The sequence below is a fragment of the Bidens hawaiensis genome, unplaced genomic scaffold (assembly GCF_021521415.1).
Source record: "Bidens hawaiensis isolate Kalapana, Puna unplaced genomic scaffold, B.hawaiensis_p1.1 tig00031104_1, whole genome shotgun sequence".
In the NCBI taxonomy this organism is placed as follows: domain Eukaryota; kingdom Viridiplantae; phylum Streptophyta; class Magnoliopsida; order Asterales; family Asteraceae; genus Bidens; species Bidens hawaiensis.
In genome coordinates, this window is record NW_027495211.1 from 166,840 (window position 1) to 192,058 (window position 25,219).

The 25,219-nt window shown below is 43.4% G+C and overlaps 1 protein-coding gene across 1 annotated transcript; it reads right to left on the minus strand.

Moving 5' to 3' along the window:
- Positions 1-561: 561 nt before the first annotated feature.
- LOC143581589 (uncharacterized) lies at positions 562-2,112 on the minus strand. Its single transcript, XM_077064346.1, has one exon. The coding sequence runs from the start codon at positions 2,110-2,112 to the stop codon at positions 562-564; it is 1,551 nt and encodes a 516-aa protein (XP_076920461.1).
- Positions 2,113-25,219: the final 23,107 nt, after the last annotated feature.

Here is a 25,219-nt window from a genome sequence, read left to right on the forward strand (position 1 = left end):
TGGTGAGAGCAACGAGAGCGGCGGTACAAGGTAGCGGGAAAGTGGTGGGTGATTGAGGGTTGTGAGGGTAGTGCTTGGTGACGGAAGTGTAGGCGGTGGCGGCTAATGTGGGGTGGTCGGAATGGGTTATCGGAGATGAGGATAATGATTGTGTTGGTGGTGGATTGAAGGTATGAAGTTGTGGGTGTCTGTGTCGATGGGTTCGAGAAACAAAAAGAACCTTTATGTATATAAATTTATTTTTAGACCTTGATGCATTCTTGTCACAGAACCTTTACCCGGCCGGGTAACATTTTTAACACGCCCGGGTCAACGGTATAAATAATTTATTAAATTTCTAACACGGCCGGGTCACTTTTGTAGAGAATTTTAACACGGCCGGGTCAACGTTCTGACCAAAACTACTTTCACACCACCGGGTTGAAAACTTTTTTTTTTATAAATTTTTTTATTAAAATTAAACGAAAATAAAATAAAAAAAATACGAAACCACGGGTTGCCTCCCGCGAAGCGCCTTTCTTTATTGTCTTTGGCTAGACTTATTCCCCGTTAGATTTTTGTTTAATCGGGTGCCACCATAAACGGAAGAAGCCTTTTGCCAATATTCGGTAACTTTAGTTTTCGTGCTTTCGGCCTTTCTTTCTTCCGTTTATCAATTTCCGTCAATTCCTCCCCAAGCTTGAATTTTTCATTATGTTCCTTTGATGCAACTTCTTTTATACTTTTGTTTAACACTAATACCGAAACACCACTGTTAGACAACTCAAAACATTTATCAATTAGTGGTTCAACGACATCTATATAATTCAAAGATGAGACATCACTTGGGTAACGTATAGCATCATCTATATTGAAATTTACAACCTCCCCGTCAAATTCCATAGAAAGAGTGCCATTATAAACATCGATTTTAGTCTTTGAAGTTTTTAAAAATGGTCTACCAAGTAAAATCGAACTGGAATTTGGTTTGTCATCATCTTCCATGTCTAGCACATAAAAATCAGCTGGAAATACTAGTTCATTCACTTGTACCAACACATCCTCTAATACACCTTTTGGGTATACTAAGGATCGATCGGCCAATTGAATTGTCACCCCGGTCCTCTTTAACGGTCCCACATTAAGTGTTTTAAAAATTGAGTATGGTAGGACGTTAATAGAGGCTCCAAGGTCCAGCATAGCTCGAGGCAAAGTAATATTCCCCAATTTACAAGGAACGGTGAAAACACCTGGATCCTTGCACTTTGGGGGTAATCTCTTTTGTAACACTGCTGAAATATTTTCACTTACCTTGACTGTTTCAATACCTTTGAGATTTTTCTTTGATGTGCACAGTTGTTTTAGGAACTTTGCATACCGTGGAACTTGTTTAATGGCATCAAGGAGTGGAATGTTTACCTCTACCTTCCGGAACGTCTCCATGATTTCTTGTTCTTTCCGTTCTTTCCTTGTGCCTTGAAGTCTTTCAGGGAATGGAGGTGGAGGATAAAATTTTGCTTCACTTTTAACCGGCTTTGATGCTTCATCCTTATTATTATCCTTCTCTTCTATAACAACTTCTTCCTCACCACTTCTCAATTCTTCCTCGCCGCATTTCAAGGTAATGGCACAAACATTGTGTTTTGGGTTTTTCTCGGTTTGTGGGGGTAATTTACCTTGAGATTCTATCTTGCTCACCGAGCTAGCAAGCTGAGCCATTTGTTGTTCCAAGTTTTTGATGATAGCTTCAGTTTTCTGTTGGAATGTGTGAGTGCTAGTGGCTAGGCTTTTAACAATGTCTTCCAAAGACATTCCCGAGCTACTCGCTTGTTGTTGTACGGGTGGTTGTTGTTGAGGTTGGAAGTTATGTTGTTGAATACGCATTTGAAATGGAGGTTGTGACTGATATTGTGGATGTCTTTGCAAGTAGCTCATATTATAAGGATTTCCCCAATTCTGATTACCTCGAGGATGCTCATAATGTCTTGAATTTTGTCCCGAGTAACCTCCCATTGCTTGTGCTTGCTCTACATCTTCCTGCAGTGTGGGGAACATATCCGTGGGATGCCCAAATTGTAGACATATACCACAAGCTCGGGCTTGTGGTTCTGCACCTTTGCTTTTTAATTGCATGACGACTTTCGTTAGTTCAGCAAGTTGAGTTTCAATGCGAGGAGTGTTCACCTCATTGACTCCTCGTGGTGTGTCATCATACCATCCGTCTTCTTGTGCCCAATGCTATCTTCCGCTATTGAGGTGATTAAGGCTCGGATCTTAGTTGGTGTTTTATCGAGTAGAGCTCCTCCACTAGAGGCATTTATTAAACGCCTCTCCATTGGTGCCAATCCTTCACAAAAGTATTGAAGGAGTTGATGCTCGGATATGCCATTATGGGGGCACCGTGCACATAATTTCTTGAACCTTTCCCAATACGTATGTAAAGCTTCCATTTTTTGCTTGTTTGATCGCGATAATTTCTTTACGTAGGAGTGAGGCTTTAACTTCCGGAAAGTACTTATCTAGGAAAAGTCTTGCAAGATCATTCCAAGTGGTTACCGACCCCGGTGGTAGGTAATAGAGCCACTCTTTTGCTGAGTCTTGGAGAGCAAAGGGGAATGCCCTTAGCTTGATTTGGTCTTCAGTAATGTTGTGTGGCTTCATGCCGGAACATACAACATGGAACTCCTTGAGGAACTTATGAGGGTCCTCATTCTCTAGACCTCGGAAGGAAGGCAATAGGTGAATGAGACCGGATTTCAGCTCAAAGTTCTCCATAGCTGGGTAGTTGATACAAAGTGGTTGTTGGGTGACATCATGGGTGCCCCATTGTCTAAGGGTTTGTTCAGCTGCCATTGTGGTGGTTTGAGTAGGTGAGTTAGGTTCTGGGGTAGGTGATTGTGGTCGAGTTATTTGTAGTGATTCGGTGTTTGAGGGGCTTGGCAACTTCTTTCGGAGTTTTGCTTGCTTTCTTAGTTTCTTTGATGTTTTCTCAATCTCTGGGTCAATCTCAAGCGGTGTACCTGCACGTAAAGATCTGGATGTACCTGAACGAAAAAAACTTGGCATAAAACGGTTAAAATCGCCGTATCCCCGGAAACGGCGCCAATTTGATGGGTGTCGAATCCAGCAAATAAAATAAACCAACTTAACACACTAAAAATAGTATAAGCGAAAGTAAGGTTCGTGTCCTCAAGGATACAGATTAACTAAATTATACCAAAAATATTTCAGGTCCAGACACGATTGTTTTAAAAGGGGGGTTTTGATTTAAACTTGAAATTAACGAGAACAAATTTAGAAAAGAAAAGTGAATTCAAATATATAAAAACTAATTCCAACACTAAGGCAATTACTTGATTTAATTCTAGCTTATGATCATTAACAATTATGGTGCAATGATTTTTAGTTAAATGGTTTGTATCAATACTAGACGTCACGCCGTTCGGACCCACTCTATCTAATGTCTAACCACACGTTGTTCGGTGATTAGAGCCAACCCGCTACTCCAATCTCACGCCGTTCGGATCTTGGTGTGCGGGTTGCATGATAGAAGTATCGATTATAATCAAACACTCACGCCGTTCGGAGTGTTTAACTAGATCATGTGACTCTATAATAATTTTGGGTTCATAGACAAACTCAAAACATTATTTGTTCCTTTTATCAAAACTTAAAATCTGATTAGGATTTTAAATCTTAATGAACTTTATTAGAAAAATTAATAAGTTGATCAGATTTATTAACAATCTAATACATACCGGAATGGAACCGGGTTAAAGATCAAGAATCACACAAACAAACCAATTAAAACAAATCACACAACTGTTTCACATGAGTTTCGAATTAAAATCAAAATACCATAGTGTTGAAACTAAAATTGATTTAGCCGGACATAGTTGCTAAACCAATCAACCAAAATCTAATAGAAAACATAAACTTACAAAACCAAAAAATAGTAATCTTCTTCTCTTCGCCCTCTGTGCTCTCTGCCGTCCAAAGAGATCCTCCTCATCTCTAATTGCCTATTCTTTATTTATCTTCTTTTCATCCTTATCCATTAGTTTGAACTTTTGATGGCATGGCCCATTTTTCTTAACAATATTCACGAGAGAATTGGCAGGAACAAAAGTTTATTTCTAGTATTATTTCATCCTTTTTTTAGCCTTTAGTCAAATTAACTTGGACACCTTATAGATAAAAATAATGGCTTGAGGCTTAGACTTGTCAATCAATAGCATCTCGTTAAATCATGTTCAGCATAACCGCAACGCTCAAGGTCGTTCCTTTGATGATTAATCATCTCTCCAATCCCATAATCGCCTCTCGCAATCTCTCCCCACCTACATAATGACAAAAACGATCCAAAGTAGATTCCACTCCACAAAACAAATGTTTCACAAAATAATGTGATATATGTATAATAAATGCATTATATATGGCGAAAATTGAGTGTTTAAAGTGTTATAAAACGTGCCAAAAATGCAACTAACGACAGTGACGAAAATGAAAAAAAGACACAATTATAACTAAAAAAGACACAATAGATCGCAAAATATAACACAACGCTGAACAAAATATAACACAATGTTGAGTAATACACAATATCAAGAAAAAAACACAATGTCAAGAAAAAAAGACGATCAATGATGAAAATAAACACAAAACACATTGATCCTTTTCACTCACCATTGTGTCTTTTTTAAGAACGAGAAAGACGTTGGAAACATTTTGTGTTTTACTTTTTTCATTTTTTATTAAATTTCGAGTTATGATTTTTTTATTAATTTTTTAAAAAAAATTAAAGGTTTTTTGTGGCGGTACAAATCATTTTCATCATTCTTATTTTCGTTTCACCTCGTAGAATAACTTGATCCTTAGGCTAAGGGGTATGGGTCAATGATTAACCTCACTGGTCTAACGTGGCTGCCTAAGTGGCTCCCCTCACGCGAGGGGTCTCCCCGGAACACCGCCCCGCCCAAAAATCGGTCATGCGTGACCTGACCGCACTTAGGATGGTCGGTAACGTCAGTGGTGATGGTGTGGGCCCTCTCTTAGCTGTTGGCAACGGTCCAAATTTTAAAAAATATATATATTTTTTAATTATATTTTAAAATCCATTTAAACCATTCTCAAACCATTCCTACATATTTTAACCAAAACCATATAATTTCAATCAAAAAATCAAAATGAATGATTCTTCTTCATCTTCATGCGACGAAACATATTTTTTTCTACATGCAATGGAGTTTACGATCGAACATATTTTATTTGGTGACGACCAAACATCGCCTCGTCTCACAAGAAAAGCTCGGATGAATCGAGATCGTAAAGGTACGCACGACCGTTTGGTAGCCGACTACTTTGCCAAAAACGCAACTTACACATGCGAAGATTTTAGGAGGCGCTTCCGAATGAGTAAACGTATATTTCAAAGAATAATCAACGATATAGTGAGAGCGGATCTATGGTTTGAGTTATGTTCGGACACGAGAAGGAGAATAGGTTTTACTTCACTACAAAAGGGCACTGCAACAATCCGGCATATGGCATACGCCACGACTTATGATGCTTTGGACGAGTATCTTCAAATGTCCGAAAGAACAGTGTGGGTTAGTGTTTATAAGTTTACAAAAAATATTATTAAGTTATATAGCAAAAAATATTTGCGTAGCCCTACTTGGAATGATATTCAAAAATTATATGAATGTCATTTGAAGAAACACTAAGCGACCCCGGGCAGATTACGGATAATCTGGGGGTTAAATAGATGTTTCCCACGAGGGTTAGGTCCGGCAAGATGGTTATTCCTCTGATGACCTGCAAAACAGACACCGTGAGCTCGTCACTGAGAAGGGGGGGTACCTCCTTGTGACCACCCTCCGGCGTGAGAATCAGACTAGATTGCTCTTGAATATAAGTGTATATTAAGAGAAATGACTAGAGCAGATATCAGATAATATATGGAGATATAAGATAATGATACCGTTCCAAGGTGTTGGAGTATTTATAGCCGAAGGTAGGTTTCCAAGCAGGTACAGCCGGCTGAATAGTATTCCTGTTCTACCAACTGTGTGCTACGCACGTTCCATGCTGGTGGTTGGTGGGTAGGCAGCGGCTGATAGTGACCAGGCCGGCTGTGTACTATTCCTTTCCCACCAACTGCAGGCTATGCACGTGCTACGACAGGGGTTGGTGAGTAGGCAGCGGCTGATAGTGACATGGGTTGGTGAGTAGGCAGCGGTTGATAGTGACCAGGCCGGCTGTGTACTATTCCTTTATCACCGTGAGCTGTCGCAGCTTTGGTCAGATCTTTTGTCCATACCTTGGCAGGTACAGTACAAAAGATCCTCCAGTAGCGTACGGACTGGCTCATTTGGGCGGGAGTGTTCCCGGCTTTGGGCGGGAGTGTTCCCGGCTTGCTCATTCCTTCTTCAGGTGACATTACTGAATTATTTGAGAGTTAGTGCCTTGTGCGTGTAGCCTTGCTGTGCGGGTAGCCTTCCCTGATGGCTAGTATCCGTAGCTGCGGGAACAGGCGGAGTACGTCGACCATTGGGAGGCGTTTCCTGCGGGAGCAGCTTGCGTACTGCGCGTAAGGACGTCGCGTCTCGGAGCATGGTGGGTCCTGCGGATCCAGTTGGTCTTTGCGCAGACGTCTCTAAGGTGAGTCTTGCGAGTTTGGTCTTTGCGCAGACGTCCCTCTTGAAGGTGAGTCTTGCGGGTCCAACTGCGCAGACGTCCCTCTTTGAGGTGAGTCTTGCGGGTCCAACTGGGCTCTGCTGGGACCTACCTCTTCAAGTCCCCCCAGTCCAATGTTCTTCTCATGAATTGTTAATAAGTGAGGTGAACTTTTGGACTTAAGCAAAGGGGTTTTGAAAAGGGTTTAGTTTTAAGGTTTTCCATTGGGATTCTTCCCGCGGAAGTCCTAATGTCACGTGCAGAAATTCCCGACTTTTCTGCTTGATCTTTGGGTATGATGCGGGTAGGTCTGTAACCTCCTCGCAAGTCAGGAGCGTTGAGTTCCTCTTGTGTAGATTCTCCATGAGGTTTTGGTAGTTTTAAACATAGTGATCAATTATGTTAAACAACCAATTCCATCTTGGAGCTTCAAACAATCTAGTTCTCGACGTTCCCGCTATGCGGGGATGTTATTTTCGTTTCCGCAAGCATGGCCCAGAAGATCCTTCTTGGTTTCAATTCCCTGCGGAGTGCTAAGTATGTGAAGGGTTTCGCCTTGACACTGTACCCGCACTCGTCTTATAGTTACTTTACTTCCAAGGTATTCCTGGCTTCAATTCCCTGCGGGTGCTAAGTATGTGAAGGGTTTTGCCTTGACACTGTACCCGCACCCGTCTTATAGTTACTTGGTTGCCGAGGTATTTTTGGCTTCAATTCCCTGCGGGTGCTAGATATGTGAAGGGTTTTGCCTTAACACTGTACCCGCATCTGTCTTACGGTTATTTGGTTACCAAGGTAAGGGGGTAAAGTCCCGCTTACTTTTGAATCTTTTTGAATCTTTTTGAAATTCGAAGAGTTGGTGAAAGGATAAGAACAGTCCAATTGTTGAAGGGACGCCAGCGTGGTCTGACGGTTTCTTCTGACAGTTTCAGGACGTGCATGAAGTTATGGCGACGTGACAGTATATGGTCATTCCAGACGCTTTTTCAGACGCGTGGGCGCGAGTTTTCGGGCGCGTGGCCGCGAAGTTTACGACACGCGTCCTGTCAACAGTTGTTGCCAGCTTGCATATTCCACGTGTCATAGTTTCATTACACCTGTGCTTTTCCGTCTCCCCCGCATTAAATTCATCGCATTTATTGCGATGAGTATATAAAGGGGGAAGAGGGTGCATCTCAACTCACAGTTTCACTTCTTCTTCTTCTAAGCGATTTCCGGCGAATACTCTAACTTTTCCGTCGAGCATTCTTCTGAAATCGTTTCTTTACATCCAAAACATGTCTTCTACTCATGATCCTGAGGTACTGTCGAGGAGTCCGATGTATACCTCGAGAATCCGTCGTCCACGTCGGACAAGGATGACAAGAGTACTGCTGGCGAGTGCCAGTGTGCTCTTTCCGTAGACGTTTATCAGTACATCGTCAGGAAGTTCATGCTCAAGCCTTTCGAGCCTGAGTTTCCTGGGCCTCATCAGACGGTGTACGATGCCCCCAAAGGCAAGATAGGGGTATATGCTGCATTCTTCGTTTATGGGAATCTCAGGTTCCCATTGACGATGTTTGTATACCGTGTTTTGGAGAGACACGGTGTGCACTTGACGGAGGTACACCCAATGGCGATCGCCAAGATCCGCCATTTTGAATGGGTGTGCCTCATTCTGGGCGTGGAGCCCCATGTTGACCGCCTGATGACCTTCTACTCCTGGAGGTGCATCCAAGGCTGGTACACCCTGGTCACCCGGATCAAGGGTTTGAAGATCTGTGCTACCGAGCGCAGTCTTCGGTCTTGGAAGCGGGAGTTCTTCTACATATCTGCCCGTGTCGTCCCCATAGCGATGACATTCAAGAACGGGAGAGCACTCCCCAGCCTTCACGCCTCCAACTACCAGGAGGCGGAATGGTTTGCCAAGATTTCCCGGATCCAGTCTCCGGTTTACCGCTTTGCGGAGTCCGGGATGGTGATGCTCGGGATGAGCCGAGTGTGGAAGGATGCTGGGGCAGAGGCGCCACAGATTCCCATCGTCCTTGAATACGGTTTGAACTCTATCCCTTACGGTATGATTCACATCCTTTTGCTGATTTAGGGTTTTTCTTCTAACTGTCTCTTTTTATTTTCAGAGGGAAACAACTTGCACTCTCTCCTGCAGCCGCGGGAGAGCGGTGGTCCCGCTCGGCTGGGTACTCGTGCTCTTGACGAGAACGAGTTGCCCATCCTTGAGCAAACGGCGGGTCGGTTTGTGGAGGTTTACCCGCCAGGCCACGAGTTACTGAGCGCCACGCGGCCAGGTAAAAGATTAATTAACCCTCGCCCTCTCAATGCTCAAACCTCTGACGGAATTCCTCTAATTTTGTCATCTTCTGATGAGGAATCCGCAGATGGTCCTTTCTTCGCGAGGAAGAAGAAGGCTGCTGGCGGGAAAGGGAAGGCGAAGGTTGCCTCCACTGCCGATCCGGTGAATCGGTCTGACTCAGAGACCGAAAGCGAGGAGGCGGCGGGGAACCCTGGTGGTGGTGAGACAACTGTCTCGGAGGTTGAGACAGCTGCCACTTCCGCGCGACCAAGTTCCACGACGGTGACTGGCGTGAAGAGGCCAGTTCCATCGGGTTCGTCCCCGCCCGTCAGATCCTTCAAGATTAAGAAAACTCGTAAGTACTTTTTTTTTATCTTACCCGCAATTCTTTCCGCCATTGTTTTTAATATCTTGTCTTCATGCAGGCGTGGATGTCACTGCATTCCAAGGTGATGCGGGGAGGAGCAGTTCTGGACCCATGACGGTAGGTTTGGTCAACCTACCCGAGGCGACGACCCAGGCGGCTGCGCCTGTTTGCAGTATTGGTTCAGTTGCTCATCCTGTTGAGGCAACTGTTCCAACTGTAACGTCATCTCCGCCGGCAGTCAGTGCCATATTCACGGAATCCTTCACTGAGCCGGCGGTGATTTCTCCTGCGGGTTCTCCCGCAGCGACGGCCACGGTTGTGAGTTCACCTCCTGTGAGTTCACCTCCGTTGGTTTCTACTGCGGCGGCCTCCACCATGCCTCCTCCGGCGCCGGCGACTACGGCCGGTCCTTCAGGTATGTTCAGGGTTGGGGCGTCTAACCAATCTGTGCCTCCTTCCCGTCTCCATGACCTTTTGGATGGATATCCCTTAGGTTCAGGTGATGGGTTTGGCGGCTACCGGCCTGCTGTCGACCCTACAGGTGCGTAGGGTTATCTTGGCCTTAAATCCCTTTTATCATTTTTTGCTCTAACTTTTTTTTTTGTTTTATTGCAGTTCGTGATTCCAACGAGGTGTATGCTCCTCGGTGGAGTATCCGCCGGGGAACGACCCTCCGGACTGCTGCGGATTGCGTCGAATGGGCGCGCCACGCCGCCCCAAGCGGTGCGTTGGGGGAGGCAATGGCTAGCTACCAGGAGGGTAGGCTAACCAATGAACTTAGAATTCTCCTTGCCCGGATGCAGCCGCGCGTCGAGCTACTTTGTCGTGAAAACGACAAGTTAAAGACGGCGCGTAGCCTGGAGGCGGCTCAGGCGCGGGCTATCCGGGAGGAGAATAATAGGCTTGCCGCCGTTGCTGCGGAGAAGGAGAAGGCCTTCAAGGCCCTCGAGGTTGAAGTTCAGGCCTGGCTCGAGGCCCGTTCCAAGGCTGCCCAAGCTGTTAACGAACAGCTTCGGTTGGCTAAGGAAACTGCACGGAACGCGACCGAGAGGGCCACCAAGGCTGAAGCCGTTGCTGAACCTCTGCGCGCCGAAAATGAGGAGCTTAAAGCCAAACTAGAGAGGCTTCAGCAGGCTCATGATGCTTTGGCTATGGAAGACGCCAAGAAGCTTCAAGAGATCTTGGATCAAAGGGGTATGCTTGACCATACTGAGCGTAAGCTGAAGGGCGTTGAAGAGGCTGCTGCTAAGGAAGTGTTGCTTGCCAACCTTAACAAGAATGAAGCCGAACGCGCCCGTGACCAAGCTCAAGCTGCCTTCCAAGAAGCTCTGATTACCAAGGAATGGCTTCTACGAGAAGTGTTGTCGCAGGTATGCGTAGCTTCATAATATCTTTACGCTTTTCTTTGTACTTAGAAAAGGTTTTGATACTTGTATTTTTTCTTGTTGTAGGTTGTGCATCGAGTCTTCACGAACACATCTTATGACGATGCCATGAGCGCAGCCCTCAACGCTTCTCATGAGGATGGGGAGAAGGCTGGTTTCTTGCTTGGTCTGGGGTTTGTTGAGAAGGACATCCCGCCTTCCAACTTCCCTCTTTATGACGTGGACACTGAAGCTGCCTATGACCAAGCAGTGAACCAGTATGCTGCCTTCCCGCATCCGGTGGTGGAGAAGGTGAACGAAGTTGCTGCTGCTGATGATGGGCTAACCATTCTCAAGACCTTTGTTGGTGCATAATGTCAGTAGTTCATAGTCTAGTGTCTGTAATCGAGTCTGTAATGATTAATTATGTTTTATATGTCTTAAGCAAAGTTACTAACAAGTTCGCTGTTTAGGCGAACTTGTTAGTCAAGCGAAGTTATGGACAACTTCGCCTGAACATGCCAGGCGAAGTTGTCGTGTATTTATATAGGTTACGGCTTAGCTTAGAAAAGGAGTTCGTGTGATCAGTATCGAAGTTACGAGAGCTGTAACGTGAGGACGAGAGTTCGTGTCTGTAATAGTGATATTGTATCACGTGTTTTGGTTATAATATAACGTGTTTGTTTATCGTATCGTGTTTGATCTATTCGTGTCTTCTACGCTCGTAACGACCTACGCAAGGATTCCGCACCTACGTAGATCGAGATATCTCGTGTTGATCCATCCAAGGAACCTACAATTGGTATCAGAGCTTTTGCTCGATTGTGTGGTTCGGGATATTCACGCGGGTGTAGAAATCGTCCCGTTTCGACTATTCGCGGGACGTGTTTTCTGTGTTTTTGTGTCATTCTTACCTCCTACCATCGTATTCAACCCTTTACACCGTCAAAAACCTCGAAAAACCCAGAAATCAGATCTGCAGAAACTTCGTGTTCATCAGGCGAAGTTGCCGTCACTGTTCGTAGGGTTTCGGCGAAGATATAAGGTTAAGCGAAGTTATCCACAACTTCGCCTACCTTCTCAAGTTCTCCTAACTCAAGCGAAGTTCTCTACAACTCCGCCTACCTCCTAAGTTCACTTACCTCAAGCGAAGTTAAGAATCAGCGAAGTTCTTCAGCGAAGTTAAGACTTAAGCGAAGTTATCCGTAACTTCGCCTACAATACTTTTCAGAAATTTTTTTTTTTTTTCGGGTTTCTTAGTTTTTGAGAAAGATGTCGTCAATTAACATCTCAGAGTTAGTTAAGATGGAAGTAGAAGCAGGGTCAGCTACTAAGGCCCCAAAGTTGCTTAAAGGAACTGACTTCGTTGCTTGGAAGGATCGGTTCGAACAATATGTCAAGTACCAGGATGCGAAAATGTGGGTATGCATCCAGGATGGTTATATTCCACCAACTATGGAGTACGAAGGTCGTGATCAGATCAAAAAGTACAGCAAAATGGAAGAATAAGAGAAAAAGATGTATGAGGCCGAGAGCAAGGCTCATGCTGCTATCACTATGGCTCTTCCACAAGAGATCCTTCATACTTTTAGAAAGTATAAGACAGCAAGAGAGCTTTGGGAAGCTCTTGAGAACCGGTTTGAAGGAAATGTGGGAATCCGTGCTTCGAAGATCAAATTGCTCAAAACTCAATTCTCGGTCTTCAAGTATCTGAAAAACAAATCACTTGATGATATCATCACCAGATATTATCATCAGATGACTGAACTCAGCAACTATTCAATTGCATACAAAGAAGATGAGATTGTTGAGAAGCTTCTTGATGCTCTCCCACCAAAATGGGAGATGTATACTGTGTTGATGAGAGAAGATAAAGACTTTGCTGACTATGACCTTGAGACAGCAGTTAAAAAGCTCCGAACCTTTGAGCTTAACATGGTTAGAAAGGAGACACCTACGGATCAGGTTCAAGATCCAAGTATGTATGGTGCTAAAGTCAACTCTAGTTCAGGTTCGAAGACTGAATCAACTGCCTACTACTCGAAGGGAGAGTCGGGCGCCAATTCATCACATGAAGGGCATGTGTCAGTCAACACGAATGGTGATGTTTGCTTTGTAGCAGGTGGATCTAGTGCTTCTAAACCGAAAGCAAGCAAGAGTAGTTGCTCTCCAAGTATTCCTAGCAACAACTAATCTAAGATGCCTATGAGTGTCAAATCTGCTGAAGAGCAGTTTGCTCTCTATGCTTCTTTTATTGCTTCCTATGAGAACTACATTCAGGGGAAGATTGTTGATCCAGCTATGTTGGATGAAGACTATGACCAGATTGATGCTGATGATCTAGAAGAAATGGATCTGCAATGGCAGATGGCTATGATCGTGAGAAGAGTGAAACGGTTTATGAAAAAGACCGGAAGAAAGTTTGTCGGTGGAAGGCCAGGGTTTGACAAGACGAAGGTAAGATGCTACAACTGTCAGCAAAACGGCCACTTTGCTAAGGAGTGCAGAAATGAGCGTGTAGAACGTGGTCAAGGCAAGTCTACACAGCATAATGGGGGTAGTAAAGATTATAGTGCTATGATTTCCAGAGAAGATGGTGAATACAACTGGAACCTGCATTCTGAAGAAACTTTCGAACAGGCCAATTTGGCGAAGGTTGAAACTGAAGGAAATGAGAAGGTTACCGGAGAAGAAAAAGCTCTCATGGCAGATGTTAAAGACCAGCTCTCCGAGGTATGTTCTAAACCTACTTGTTCTAAATGTGAAAACTTGTCTGAGCAATTAGCAACTATAACTGATCAGTATGTTGGTTTGGATGCTGAGTTTAAAACTTTAAAAGAAGATCATCACTTTACTAAAGCAAGAGAAAATAGCTATAAAGTTAAAATAAAAGCTTGTGAAAAGGATATTAAAAGTCTAAAAGCAAAACTTGCTGAAAAAATACAAGTGATTGATCTAAGCTATGAAGTTTTGGAAGAAAAAACCAAGCTAATAGCTGAAAGAGAAAAACAGATTGCTGATCACCAGGTGAAAGTGGTGGAACTGAATAGAAAACTTGAGCAGTTCAGAAATTCCTCTGCTATTCTTGATCACCTTGTTAGTGATCAAGGTTCCTCTGTTAAGAGGGGAGGAATTGGTTATCATGAGGTTCCACCACCTTATAATCACAATTACACTTTTAATCCTAGTGTTCAGAAATCTGTTGACTTTGAGGTTGTTCAAACAGTTCCAATTAAAGTAACTAGTAAAGAACCAGATGTTAGTAGAGGCGAAACAAGTTTGCCTGTTTCAAGTGTTAAAATTTCTGATACGAGTCCAGTCTCATCAAGTTCGGATAAGTCATCCGAGCCTGGTAAGGCAAAAGAGGAGGCGGTATTGCCAGATAGTGGAGAGAAAGATAAAACAACTAAAAAGAGTTCTCCGCTAAACCCGTATGTCCCACCTTATGTGAGACAAACGGGCGGTAATAATGCCTCGACATCTAAAACACCTGTTGATAAAAAGGTTGAACATAGGTGTTGTTTTAAGTGTAATCAATTAGGGAACCTAGTTGCAGATTGCCCTCTGAAGCAGAGATTCAGAGGTGTGAGGCCTACTAAAACTGAGAATAAGTCTAATGGTAATAATAATACTGGTAAAAATGAAAACCATTCAAAATTCAGAAATGTGACTAATTCAGGTTTTCAAAGAAACCAATCTCAGTTTTACACTGCTAATAACCAAACCACAAGCTATAATTCTTTCAATTCACAAAGGTTTGGAAGGCCTCACAATCAATCTACAAGGAGGTATACTAATAGGACTTACAGGAATTATACAGAGACTAACTTTGGAAAGCCAAAGTTCGGGATGTATAGATCCAAGACCAATTGGTCTTGGGTCCCTAGATTCTAATCTTTTGCTTTAATCGTGCAGGAACAGTTGAACAGGGCTGCCAATAATCTTTGGGTTGTGGATAGCGGCTGTTCCCGGCACATGACGGGTAACAAAAACTTGTTACACGATTTGAAACCTGTTCAAGGAGGGAGAGTGAGCTTTGCAGGAGAAAGTGGAGGCAAGATTACAGGAATGGGAACGGTGTCTAATGGAAAGATGACTCTAGAAAAAGTAAACTTTGTCGAAGAATTGAAGCACAATCTGCTGAGTGTGTCGCAGATCTGTATAAGGAGTACACCGTACATTTTACAAAGAATGAGGCGATTGTGTTGCATCCTGGTTTTCAGATACCAGAGGAGTGGATTGTGATGAAGGCTCCACGTGAGAGGAATACGTATATTATGGATATGAGGTCGACTGAAATGGCCACGGAAGAATTATGTCTTATATCAAAAGCGAGCGAATCGGAGTCCGAATTGTGGCATAGGAGAATGGGGCACATTCATCTTCGGAAGATGAACCACATTGTCAAGAATGGACTTGTGCTGGGCGTTCCCTTGAAAAGTTTCAACTTTGAAGACAAATGTCTAGCGTGCAAGAAGGGAAAGCAGCACAAGAAATCCCATCACACCAAGAAGGTCAATTCTATTGTCAGTACTCTAGAATTGCTTCACATGGATCTCTTCGGTCCCATGAATGCAAAAAGTCTAGGAGGTACTTCTTATTGCTTGGTGATCACTGATGATTACTCACGATATTCGTGGGTATATTTCCTGAAATCAAAAGATGAAACGGCTCAGATGGTGAAGAATTTGATTACCAAAGTTGAGAACGTTATGGATAAAAGGGTTAAGTTCATCAGGAGTGACAATGGAACTGAGTTCAAAAATTTTGAGATGGAGATCTTCTGCCTTCAGAAAGGGATTGAACACCAATACAGCGCTCCGTATACACCGCAACAGAATGGAGTGGCTGAAAGGAAGAATAGAACGTTAATTGAAGGAGCCAGAACTATGCTGGCTGATTCGAAGCTACCTGTGGTGTTTTAGGCTGAAGCTGTTGCTACAGCCTGCTATATCCTTAATAGAGTCTTGACTGTTAAAAGACTTAATAAAACGTGTTATGAGCTTATGCATGGGAGGAAGCCCAACTTGAGTGGTCTTGAACCATTCGGGTCCCCTTGTTCGATTTTAAAGACAAATTCTAAATTTGGTGAAGTAGCCGATGAAGGAATCTTAGTCGGTTATGTTGTTGGGACTCCCAACAGACGTGTCTTTAATACATCGACCGGCAAGGTTGAGGTGGTGTGTAACACCGATATCACAAGTTACAAACCGCCAAAACCAAGCAACGGACCTGCTGAGTTTTTCGACTATGATAGACTTTTTAAGTCTTTTAACATACCTTATTTGGATAGTGCAGAACTAGAAGAAAGAGTTGCTACAAAGATGATCCTTGATGAGGAAGAAAATCTAGTGCAAAGACAGCTGTTTGATAAATGTCAACCTTCCTCATCAAATGCTATCGATACCCCTGCTGCCTCTCCTGAAGAAGAATTTTTCAATCCGTTTCACTCTCAGCAAGAAACAACCATTGACGAGCTCTCTTCTAACTTGGAAGACAATTTGCATGTCGGTTCTGTTCCGACCACGAGAATTCATAAAGATCACCCTTTGGAGAATGTGATTGGTGATGTGTCCTCCGGTGTACAAACAAGACGTAGCTTGAATGAGCACACCTGTGTTTACACAAGCATTAAGGAGACAGGCATAATCAACGAATGCTTGTACACCTGCTTTATCAGCCAGATTGAACCAAAGAATTACCAAATGGCTCTAAAGGACAGCTCGTGGGTCGAGGCCATGCAAGAAGAGCTGGCTCAATTCAAGAAAATGGAAGTTTGGACTTTGGTTGAAAAACCGAAGCATGTGCATGCGATAGGCACAAAATGGGTTTTTAAGTGCAAGAGAGATGAGAAAGGGATTATTATAAGAAACAAGGCGAGGCTAGTCGTTAAAGGTTTTAATCAACAAGAGGGGATTGATTATAATGAAGTGTTCGCTCCTGTGGCAAGATTGGAAGCCATTAGATTGTTTTTGGCATTTGCTGCTTATAAGAAGATGAAGGTATTTCAGTTAGACGTGAAAAGTGCGTTCCTAAATGGGAAAGTTGATGAGGTTGTGTACGTTGAGCAACCTCCGGGTTTTCCTGACCCAGACTTTCCAGACCACGTGTACAAGTTAAGCAAGGCGTTGTATGGACTACATCAGGCACCTCGTGCCTGGTACTCAACCTTATCAGATTACTTGCTTGAAAATGGGTTTGAAAGAGGGAAGATAGATAGCACGTTGTTCTTCAAGAGAGAAGGAAGCGACTTCCTGCTGGTGCAAATCTACGTGGATGACATTATCTTTGCTGCATCAAAAGTCTCCATGTGTCAGGAGTTTGAGGCCGTCATGAAGAAAAGGTTTGAAATGAGTGCTATGGGTGAACTAACTTTCTTTTTAGGATTGCAGGTTGATCAGAAGAAGGATGGATGTTCATTCATCAGACCAAGTATGTCCATGATGTGCTCAAACGCTTCAAGATGGAGGACAGCACTCCATTCGATACTCCAGTCTGCGTCAATCACAAATTGGGTGCTGAGACAGACAATGACGCAGATGTGGACCCAACTCAGTATCGGGCTATTACAGGTTCTTTAATGTACTTAACTGCTTCTAGGCCTGATATTATGTTTGCAGTTTGTCTTGGTGCTCGTTTTCAGGCAAACCCAAAGGAATCTCACATGAAGGGTGTGAAGAGGATCTTGCGATATCTCAAAGGCAAACCTAAGCTGGGGTTGTGGTACGCGAAGGGAGGAGACTTGGAATTGGTAGCTTACACAGATTCTGATTATGGAGGGTGCAATCAGAGTCGGAAGTCAACTACTGGAGGATGTCCGTTTCTAGGAGGCAGATTAGTGTCATGGCAATGCAAGAAGCAGACATCAGTCGCCATTTCAACATGTGAGGCAGAATACATGGCAGCATCCAACTGCTGCTCCCAGGTTCTGTGGATTCAACAACAGTTGCGCGACTTTGGTCTGAATTTCTCACTTACTCCTATTTGCATTGATAACACAGCTGCTATCTCAGTAACTAACAATCCCGTGAAGCACAGTAAAACTAAACATATTGACATACGTCATCATTTTATACGGGATTGTGCTGAGAAGAAACTGATTGTGCTTGAAAAGGTGGATACGCTTGATAATTTCGCTGATTTATATAATAAAGCGTTTGACAAATCAAGATTTCAAAACCTTGTTGAGTTGAATGGGATGATCAATCCCGAGTAACCATGCTTTTTGTGCATATTAAAGAAAAAAAAAAAAAAACGTCACTATCGCTTAGAACAATGTCGGTTACCTCAGTTTGATGGACATGTCTTAGGATATGTTTGGTCCTCATTTCTACTTGTAGAATATGAGGATAGCCATTAACCAGACGACTGAAAGTGACCGGGGCGGTTTATGATGAGTTTTCATTCTTTCGCTTAAAATTAGTCGATCATACTTAGTTAGAAGGATACATACTAGTATGTGGTCGGTCCAGCTGATCCATTGGATCTTCGGGATAGCCGTTGACCTGAAGACTTTGATTTGGTCGGGGCGATAGAAGTTAAATTTTTCTTTAAGGGAAATGAAATTATTTTTCAAGTCTACTACTTCGTAAGAAGTTCTGTTTCTATGTTTTAACAGAAAATTGATCCAACCTTGGAAAATGATAGATTTACTGATTCTGTGTGCTTAACTAGTGAAGTTATTAGGCTTAAAAGGCTTTAGAACAGTCATTGTATGTCATGGTAGCTTTTTATGGTGCGTAAAAGTAGAAGTGATACAAACTAAATCTACTCGGTTTTACGTGGAAACTCCTTAAGAGTTTTGCATGTCTTCATATATATCTTTCCGAATGATAGGCAGAAAAGCGATTACCCAGTCATACACGAGCCCGTAAGTGTTCTGATTCCCGTAAAGATAGTGTGTGAAGAAACTGCAGTGATCCAGATTCGGGACTTGCAGTTGTTCTCTATATGTTTATCGTAAAAAAAAAAAAAACCTTATGAGCTATTGAAACATTCTAGAGCTGACAATGTCAAGACTTCTCAATCATGATGTAAGAAAGAGAACGGGAAGCAGATGAAGAGTACTTACAAACTTAATCAGACACTATGGGTCGAAGTCAATTCGGGGTGACTTGGGGAAAGCCAAATACGCTTTGAGAATAGATAGGAGGCATCATAATCTCTGAGTTGTTGCCCACTTAATTTTTGAGCTTAATTGAACTTAACTCGTATCACAGAAACGATGAAAACCATCTTAAGTTATTTACCTACCTACAACCTGTTTCTTTATGTCATAATAAAGCTAAACACGGATCTATGTGACAGTCACGTAGTTAGTATGATTCCTGTTCGGATCTTTTCTAAAACGTAGTAGTCCCTGTCGAGACTGAAATTTGATCCCTTTTACTTTAATTTTTAAAAGTTTTTCGTACTTAGGTAGTTTATGATTTTATAACTGGTTACTTGGACTTGATCGTGTCATTTAATTCTTTAAGGAAGTTTTAAAACTTAATTGCAAATTGTTCAAATTATAGGGGTTGATTTTGTAAAATTTGATATATCGGCGAACTTGTGAATAACTTCGCCCTAGGCGAAGTTATCCACAACTTCGCCTGTATAACTCCGCCCCTATATAAAGGACTCTAAAGGTCAAACTGTTTATTAATTTTCAAAACAAGCGAACTTATTCTCTCCGTATTTTCGGCGAACTTATCCGATTAACCAGCGAACTTGTCTTTCGATTTCATCTTTGTTCTTTTTCTCAGTTTCCGTTATCGATTCAAGGTTCGTAGTGTCGTCATAGCTAATAATCTTTGTCATTGGTGTTTTATCAAAGGTCGTTTAGACCGGTTTCGTGACCTCGGTCGGTCGGCCATTATTAACCATTTTTTTTCTTTTAAACTTGTTTTTACGTGGTTGTGAACAACCTGAACGTCTAGACCATCATAAAATCGAGTTTTACGGAGTCCACAATCGTTTAATTCACCAACTGCACGTCGTTTCGTAAACCTAACAGTCGCCGTTTCAGATTCAGGCGAACTTAAGGATTACGCGAAGTTATCCGCAACTTCGCCTGAGGTTTAACTTCGCCTGAGGCGATGTTGTGGTGAGGCGAAGTTATCATTAACTTTTCCTGGACCTTTTTACGTATTAGTTATTAGACGAACTTAAAGATGAAGCGAAGTTGTTCCCAACTTCGCCCCACCTTTAACTTCGCCTATACAGATTTTATCACAACTTCGCTCATGGTAACAAGCGAACTTGTGTTATGCTTTAACGTTATCTAACTTGGTTCGTTTGTTGCAGATATGGCTGCTATTGCTGGAGTTGGTGGTGCAGGCGGTGATGATGGAGGAGATAATCAAAGGCAGTTCTTCCCGGGTCATAATATGTATATTACGTTAGACCCAGATGCGAGTGGTGTGGAGGATTACAGCGAAATCATCACTTTCCTCCTTCGCTCGCGGATATTCCACGCGATCACAACTACTCTGCCGATATCCTTACCCAATATTGAGGATTTTTGGCAGACGGTGGAATACGATTGCCGCGTTGAGCCCCCGGTTATGCGAGCAACCGTCAACAATCAAGAAGTTCAGTTCTCTTCTGAACAAATCCGGGCGGCTTTACGTTTCGGGAATGAGACCAGGGATGACCCGACGGACTTTGTGGCTCCTTTCCGAGATGGAGCGTTTTTACGAATGGTCTATTCGGGCCCGTTGGGCGATACACAAAGAAGGAAGGGTTTCCTACTCGATCAGTGGCGCTTCCTCATGCACGTAATGATTGTCTGCATGTCAGGGAGGAAGGCGGGTACTGACGGGATGGGTGCGACCATGCAGTCGGCGATGACTGCTCTGACTTATAACAAACGTTATAGCTTCAGTCAGATGGTCTTCTATGAGATCGATAGACAAAGACGAGCAGTGGCGCGTGAGAGGTTCATTATGTATCCAAGATTCATCCAGATGATCTTGAACCATGTGGCTCCAAATCTACCTCAGCGCCGCCCGATCAGATACGTGGAGAGTGTGAACAAACGTATCTTCGCTCAGTGTAGAACTTCGAGTGCTAGAAGCAAGCCTGAACTGCGTCCTAGGCATACTCCACTCTTTGGGTACTTAATCAACCCGGAGTATGTGCCTGCTCGAGGGGATGAGTTTAGGGACCCGGCACCACAACAGGCAGGAGCACCTCAAGCTATACCTGCTACTCCTGTTGTGTCACCGGAGGAGGAAGTGGACCTTGATGCAGAATTTGGTGGTCAAGGCTTCTTTGATATGGATCGGGTGGATCCAGAGGAGAACGTTCAGGTCCCTGTTGAACGTGCCTCGACTGTGAATGTTACTAGGGCAGCTACAACGGTGGCTGACTCAGATTTTGATGATGTAATGGATGAGGCAAGACGTATGATGGTGACTCAAGAGAGGACGTATGGGAAGAGAAAGAGGACAGATGACGACAGTGAGTCAGAAGAAGAAGAAGACATTCATAAGTTGATCAGAAGTTCAAGAAGGGACAGGACAGGTGCAGGTAGGGGAGCCGGTGAAAGCTCTAGGGTGGTACGTTTCGCTCTGCCCGCACTGTCAGGTATGTCAATTGTCCCTACACCATTACAGGTCACAAGGCCAAGCGCCATGGACGTTCCCGTGGTGGCTACATCATCATCTGTTGGCCTCCCATCCATCACACTCCAGCTGACGACTCCAGATATTGTATCGTTGCCGCCTCCAACGCTTACTCCGTCGGAGGTTGTTGCACAGGTTATTGAGTCGACAGTGGTTCACACTGCAGGGTTGTCGGTCACGATACCACCTGCGGTTACGTCCACAGCTACTTCTGATGTCCCAGTTTCATTCGAAATCCCTCCTCAGTATACTCAAGACATATCTCACATGAGGTTCGATTTCGATGCAACCCTATCAGACTCGGAAAGAATAGCTGCACTTGAAAGGGTCGTGTCAGAACAATCAAAGGTGAATCTTATCCAGACCCAGGCTATTCAACGCCTAGTAGCAGAAAATCAACTACAGTCGTCCCTCCTGGTTGAACATGGAAAAATTATAGATGCTATGAAGGAGTTCTTGGCATCTCAGGGGGAGACGAGCTGTAAAGGCGACGAGCTCAGGACAAAGAAGAAGAATGACAGAGACGATGATCCCAATGCATCGAAAGGTGCAGGTGGTGAGTTGCCAAGAACTACTCAAGCTCTTGGGACTTCCACAGCTCAGGGGGAGTCTGCAGGTGCAGCTGGCGGTTCTGGTGGTAATGAGGTGGTGATGGTAGATGACGAGGAGATGGGAGATGATGTGATCGATGCCCTGAAGGAGTTGGATGATGATATGTTGGATGATGAATTTATGTGTGAAGATGATGTTCTACCAGTCGAAGAGATTGAAAAGATTGGTGCAGAAATTGTGATAGAAGATGATGTTGAAGAAGGTGAAATAGTTGAGGAGAATGTTGAACACGAGATCCCTGAAGTTGAAAAGTCAGATGTATGTCAAGATACAGTAGATGATGATACAGAATGGGAGGAGCAGCCTAGATGGAAGGAAGGCTATGTTCATTGGTTTATCAAAACTAAGAAGAAAAGTTATAATATCAAAGGCTATGCTGAATCAAAGAAAGGAATTATCTGTTGGCTATATGATGAACAGTTAAAAGTGTTCGTGGTGAAAAGATATGATGGGATCCAATACTTTAAGAGGACGTTGAGATCTCTAAAATACATTGCCTGAATGTGAGGTGAAGGATTTGGCTAGATTGGGGTTGATTAATAGAAGCGACGACAACATGGCCAGAGTTATTGGGAAGATCGTGTGGAAAGAAAGTATTAAAGAAAAGAAGTTTGAGTTATTAAAGCCACAGAAGGGAAAGCTAGTGGAAGATAAGGAAAGAGGAATGAGAGCAGATGGCAAGCCATGGATGGTAATGAAGTACAAACCGATTCGATGCATGAAAGAGGTTCCAATGAAGACTATACCTCAAGATGTGTTGAAAGATCTTAAATGGTGGTATGTTGATTGCCAGACTGCTGAAGCCGTGATGGAAGACGAAGACGAACAAGAAGTGCTAAGAGTGTATGATCCGATGCATCTTGTTAATTTATCGAAAGCTGATCTGCAGGTGTTAAATGAAAAGAAGATATTTTATATTCCTGCTTGGAAAGACGAAGCGAGGAAATATCAGCGAGTAGTCACGGTATGCGTGAGAGAAGGAGTACATGCATGAAGACCAAGAGATTGAAGATTACAAGACACGTGCTTGAAGATCAAGACATGAAGCTACTGCCAAGGGGGAGTCTGTTAGTGCATAATGTCAGTAGTTCATAGTCTAGTGTCTGTAATCGAGTCTGTAATGATTAATTATGTTTTATATGTCTTAAGCGAAGTTACTAACAAGTTCGCTGTTTAGGCGAACTTGTTAGTCAAGCGAAGTTATGGACAACTTCGCCTGAACATGCCAGGCGAAGTTGTCGTGTATTTATATAGGTTACGGCTTAGCTTAGAAAAGGAGTTCGTGTGATCATTATCAAAGTTACGAGAGCTGTAACGTGAGGACGAGAGTTCGTGTCTGTAATAGTGATATTGTATCACGTGTTTTGGTTATAATATAACGTGTTTGTTTATCGTATCGTGTTTGATCTATTCGTGTCTTCTACGCTCGTAACGACCTACGCAGGGATTCCGCACCTACGTAGATCGAGATATCTCGTGTTGATCCATCCAGGGAACCTACAACCTTCCTTGAACCGCCACAGCCAACTGATGGTGCGGGTGCAAGTGGGTTTGGAGGGAGTGGTCCTGAAGCTTGATCTTTTAGGTCCCTTCCCACTGTTAGGATAGATTTACGTTGTATAGATTTATATTTCTGTAGGCGGGTAGATGCCCGGCCATTCTTGTAATGTTCGAATTTTTTTATGAAATATAAATATTTGTGCGGGTAGGACCGCCACTTTCACTGGATGACTTGCTTTATAAACGTTATATGACTTGCTCATGCATATTATAGGTTAATTTGGCACTTGTTTTGCCGCATAAACAATATATGATTCGCTCGTGCATACTTTAGTTTAACTTAGCAATTTTCCAAGTGTTTTGAATAAGTTAACCGTTCGACGCGCGGTAGTCAATAGGTTAGTGTTCAGTTTCCTCTATCATGATTGTGCGGGTAGGACCGTCACTTTCATTTAGTGGGATGACCAATCTTCACCTATGACTGACCTGCGTGAAGGTTTGACGTTTTTTGTGTTTATGCGGGTTTTGCCGCCGTCCACACGCAACGACTTCTTTTCACACTTATTTATGCGATGAATACCGGCATACCAGTGTTTTGAACAAGTTAAACCTTTCGACGCGCGGTTGTCAATAGGTTAATGTTCAGTTTCCTCTATCATGATTGTGCGGGTAGGACCGGCACTTTCATTTAGTGGGCTGACCGAACTTCACCTATAACTGACCTGCGTGAAGGTTGTCCTTATCTGTTAGAAATTTTTATCGTTTTTTGTGCTTATGCGGGTTTTGCCGCCGTCCACACGCAACGACTTACTTCCCCACTTATTTATGCGATGAAAACCGGCATATCAGTGTTTTGAATAAGTTAACCGTTCGACGCGCGGTTGTCAATAGGTTAATGTTCAATTTCCTCTATCATGATTGTGCGGGTAGGACCGTCACTTTCATTTAGTGGGATGACCAAACTTTACCTATAACTGACCTGCGTGAAGGTTTTCCTTATCTTTTCTTTAGAAATTTGTCATTTTTTGTGTTTATGCGGGTTTTGCCGCCTTCCACACGCAACGACTTGCTTTCCCACTTATGTATGCGGTGAAGACCGGCATATCAGTGTGGAAAGTTCATAAGTATAAATGTAAGACCATCAGCGTCAATGTGATAAGGAGAATCATTTCCATTAGAAGTGGCTCTGGGCCTTTTCTTTACAAGTTTGGAATTGATCTACATGCAGACTGTGTAATTGAGCTCCCTTCCATGTTCTTGGGATGGGAGTGTCATCGAGCCTTTCGAGCCGATATGCACTTGGTTCGGAATCTCGTTGTTTACGCAGTATGTAGTCTCCAACATTGAAGCTGTAGTTTTATTCGTGTTTTCCCCAACTGGGGTTCTACACGCATTAGCCTGCTCAGCGTTCATTACGCCACGAGGTGCGTGAGCGTCCCATCTCTGAAAAATGCTTCGACGATGTCCTTCAGGTCTAAGCATTCCTCGGTGGTGTGGCCTCTTGTCCTGTGGAAGTCACAGAATTTGCTTTGATCAGCGTTTGGACGTTGTCGGATAATTGGGGCCTCTGGCCATGGGAGCCTCTCGGTGGCGAATATCTCGGTGACGCTTTTGGTGAGTGGCGTCCAACTGGAGTTCCGGTTCGACGAGTGCATGTTATCCTTTCCACCTAACCGAGGGCGAGAGCTGGATGAGGTGTCAAAGTTTACTCTTGACTGCCAAATGCCTAGCTTCCTCTTTTTGTTTAGTCGGGCGGTGAGGACGTTGTCTTCTCTTGTTTTCTGGGTGTAGAGGTTTGTGCTCTGAGGAAGATCTCTAC

Coding starts and splice junctions, on each gene's coding strand:
- LOC143581589 (XM_077064346.1), bottom strand. CDS start 2,112: ATGCAATTAAAAAGCAAAGGTGCAGAACCACAAGCCCGAGCTTGTGGT.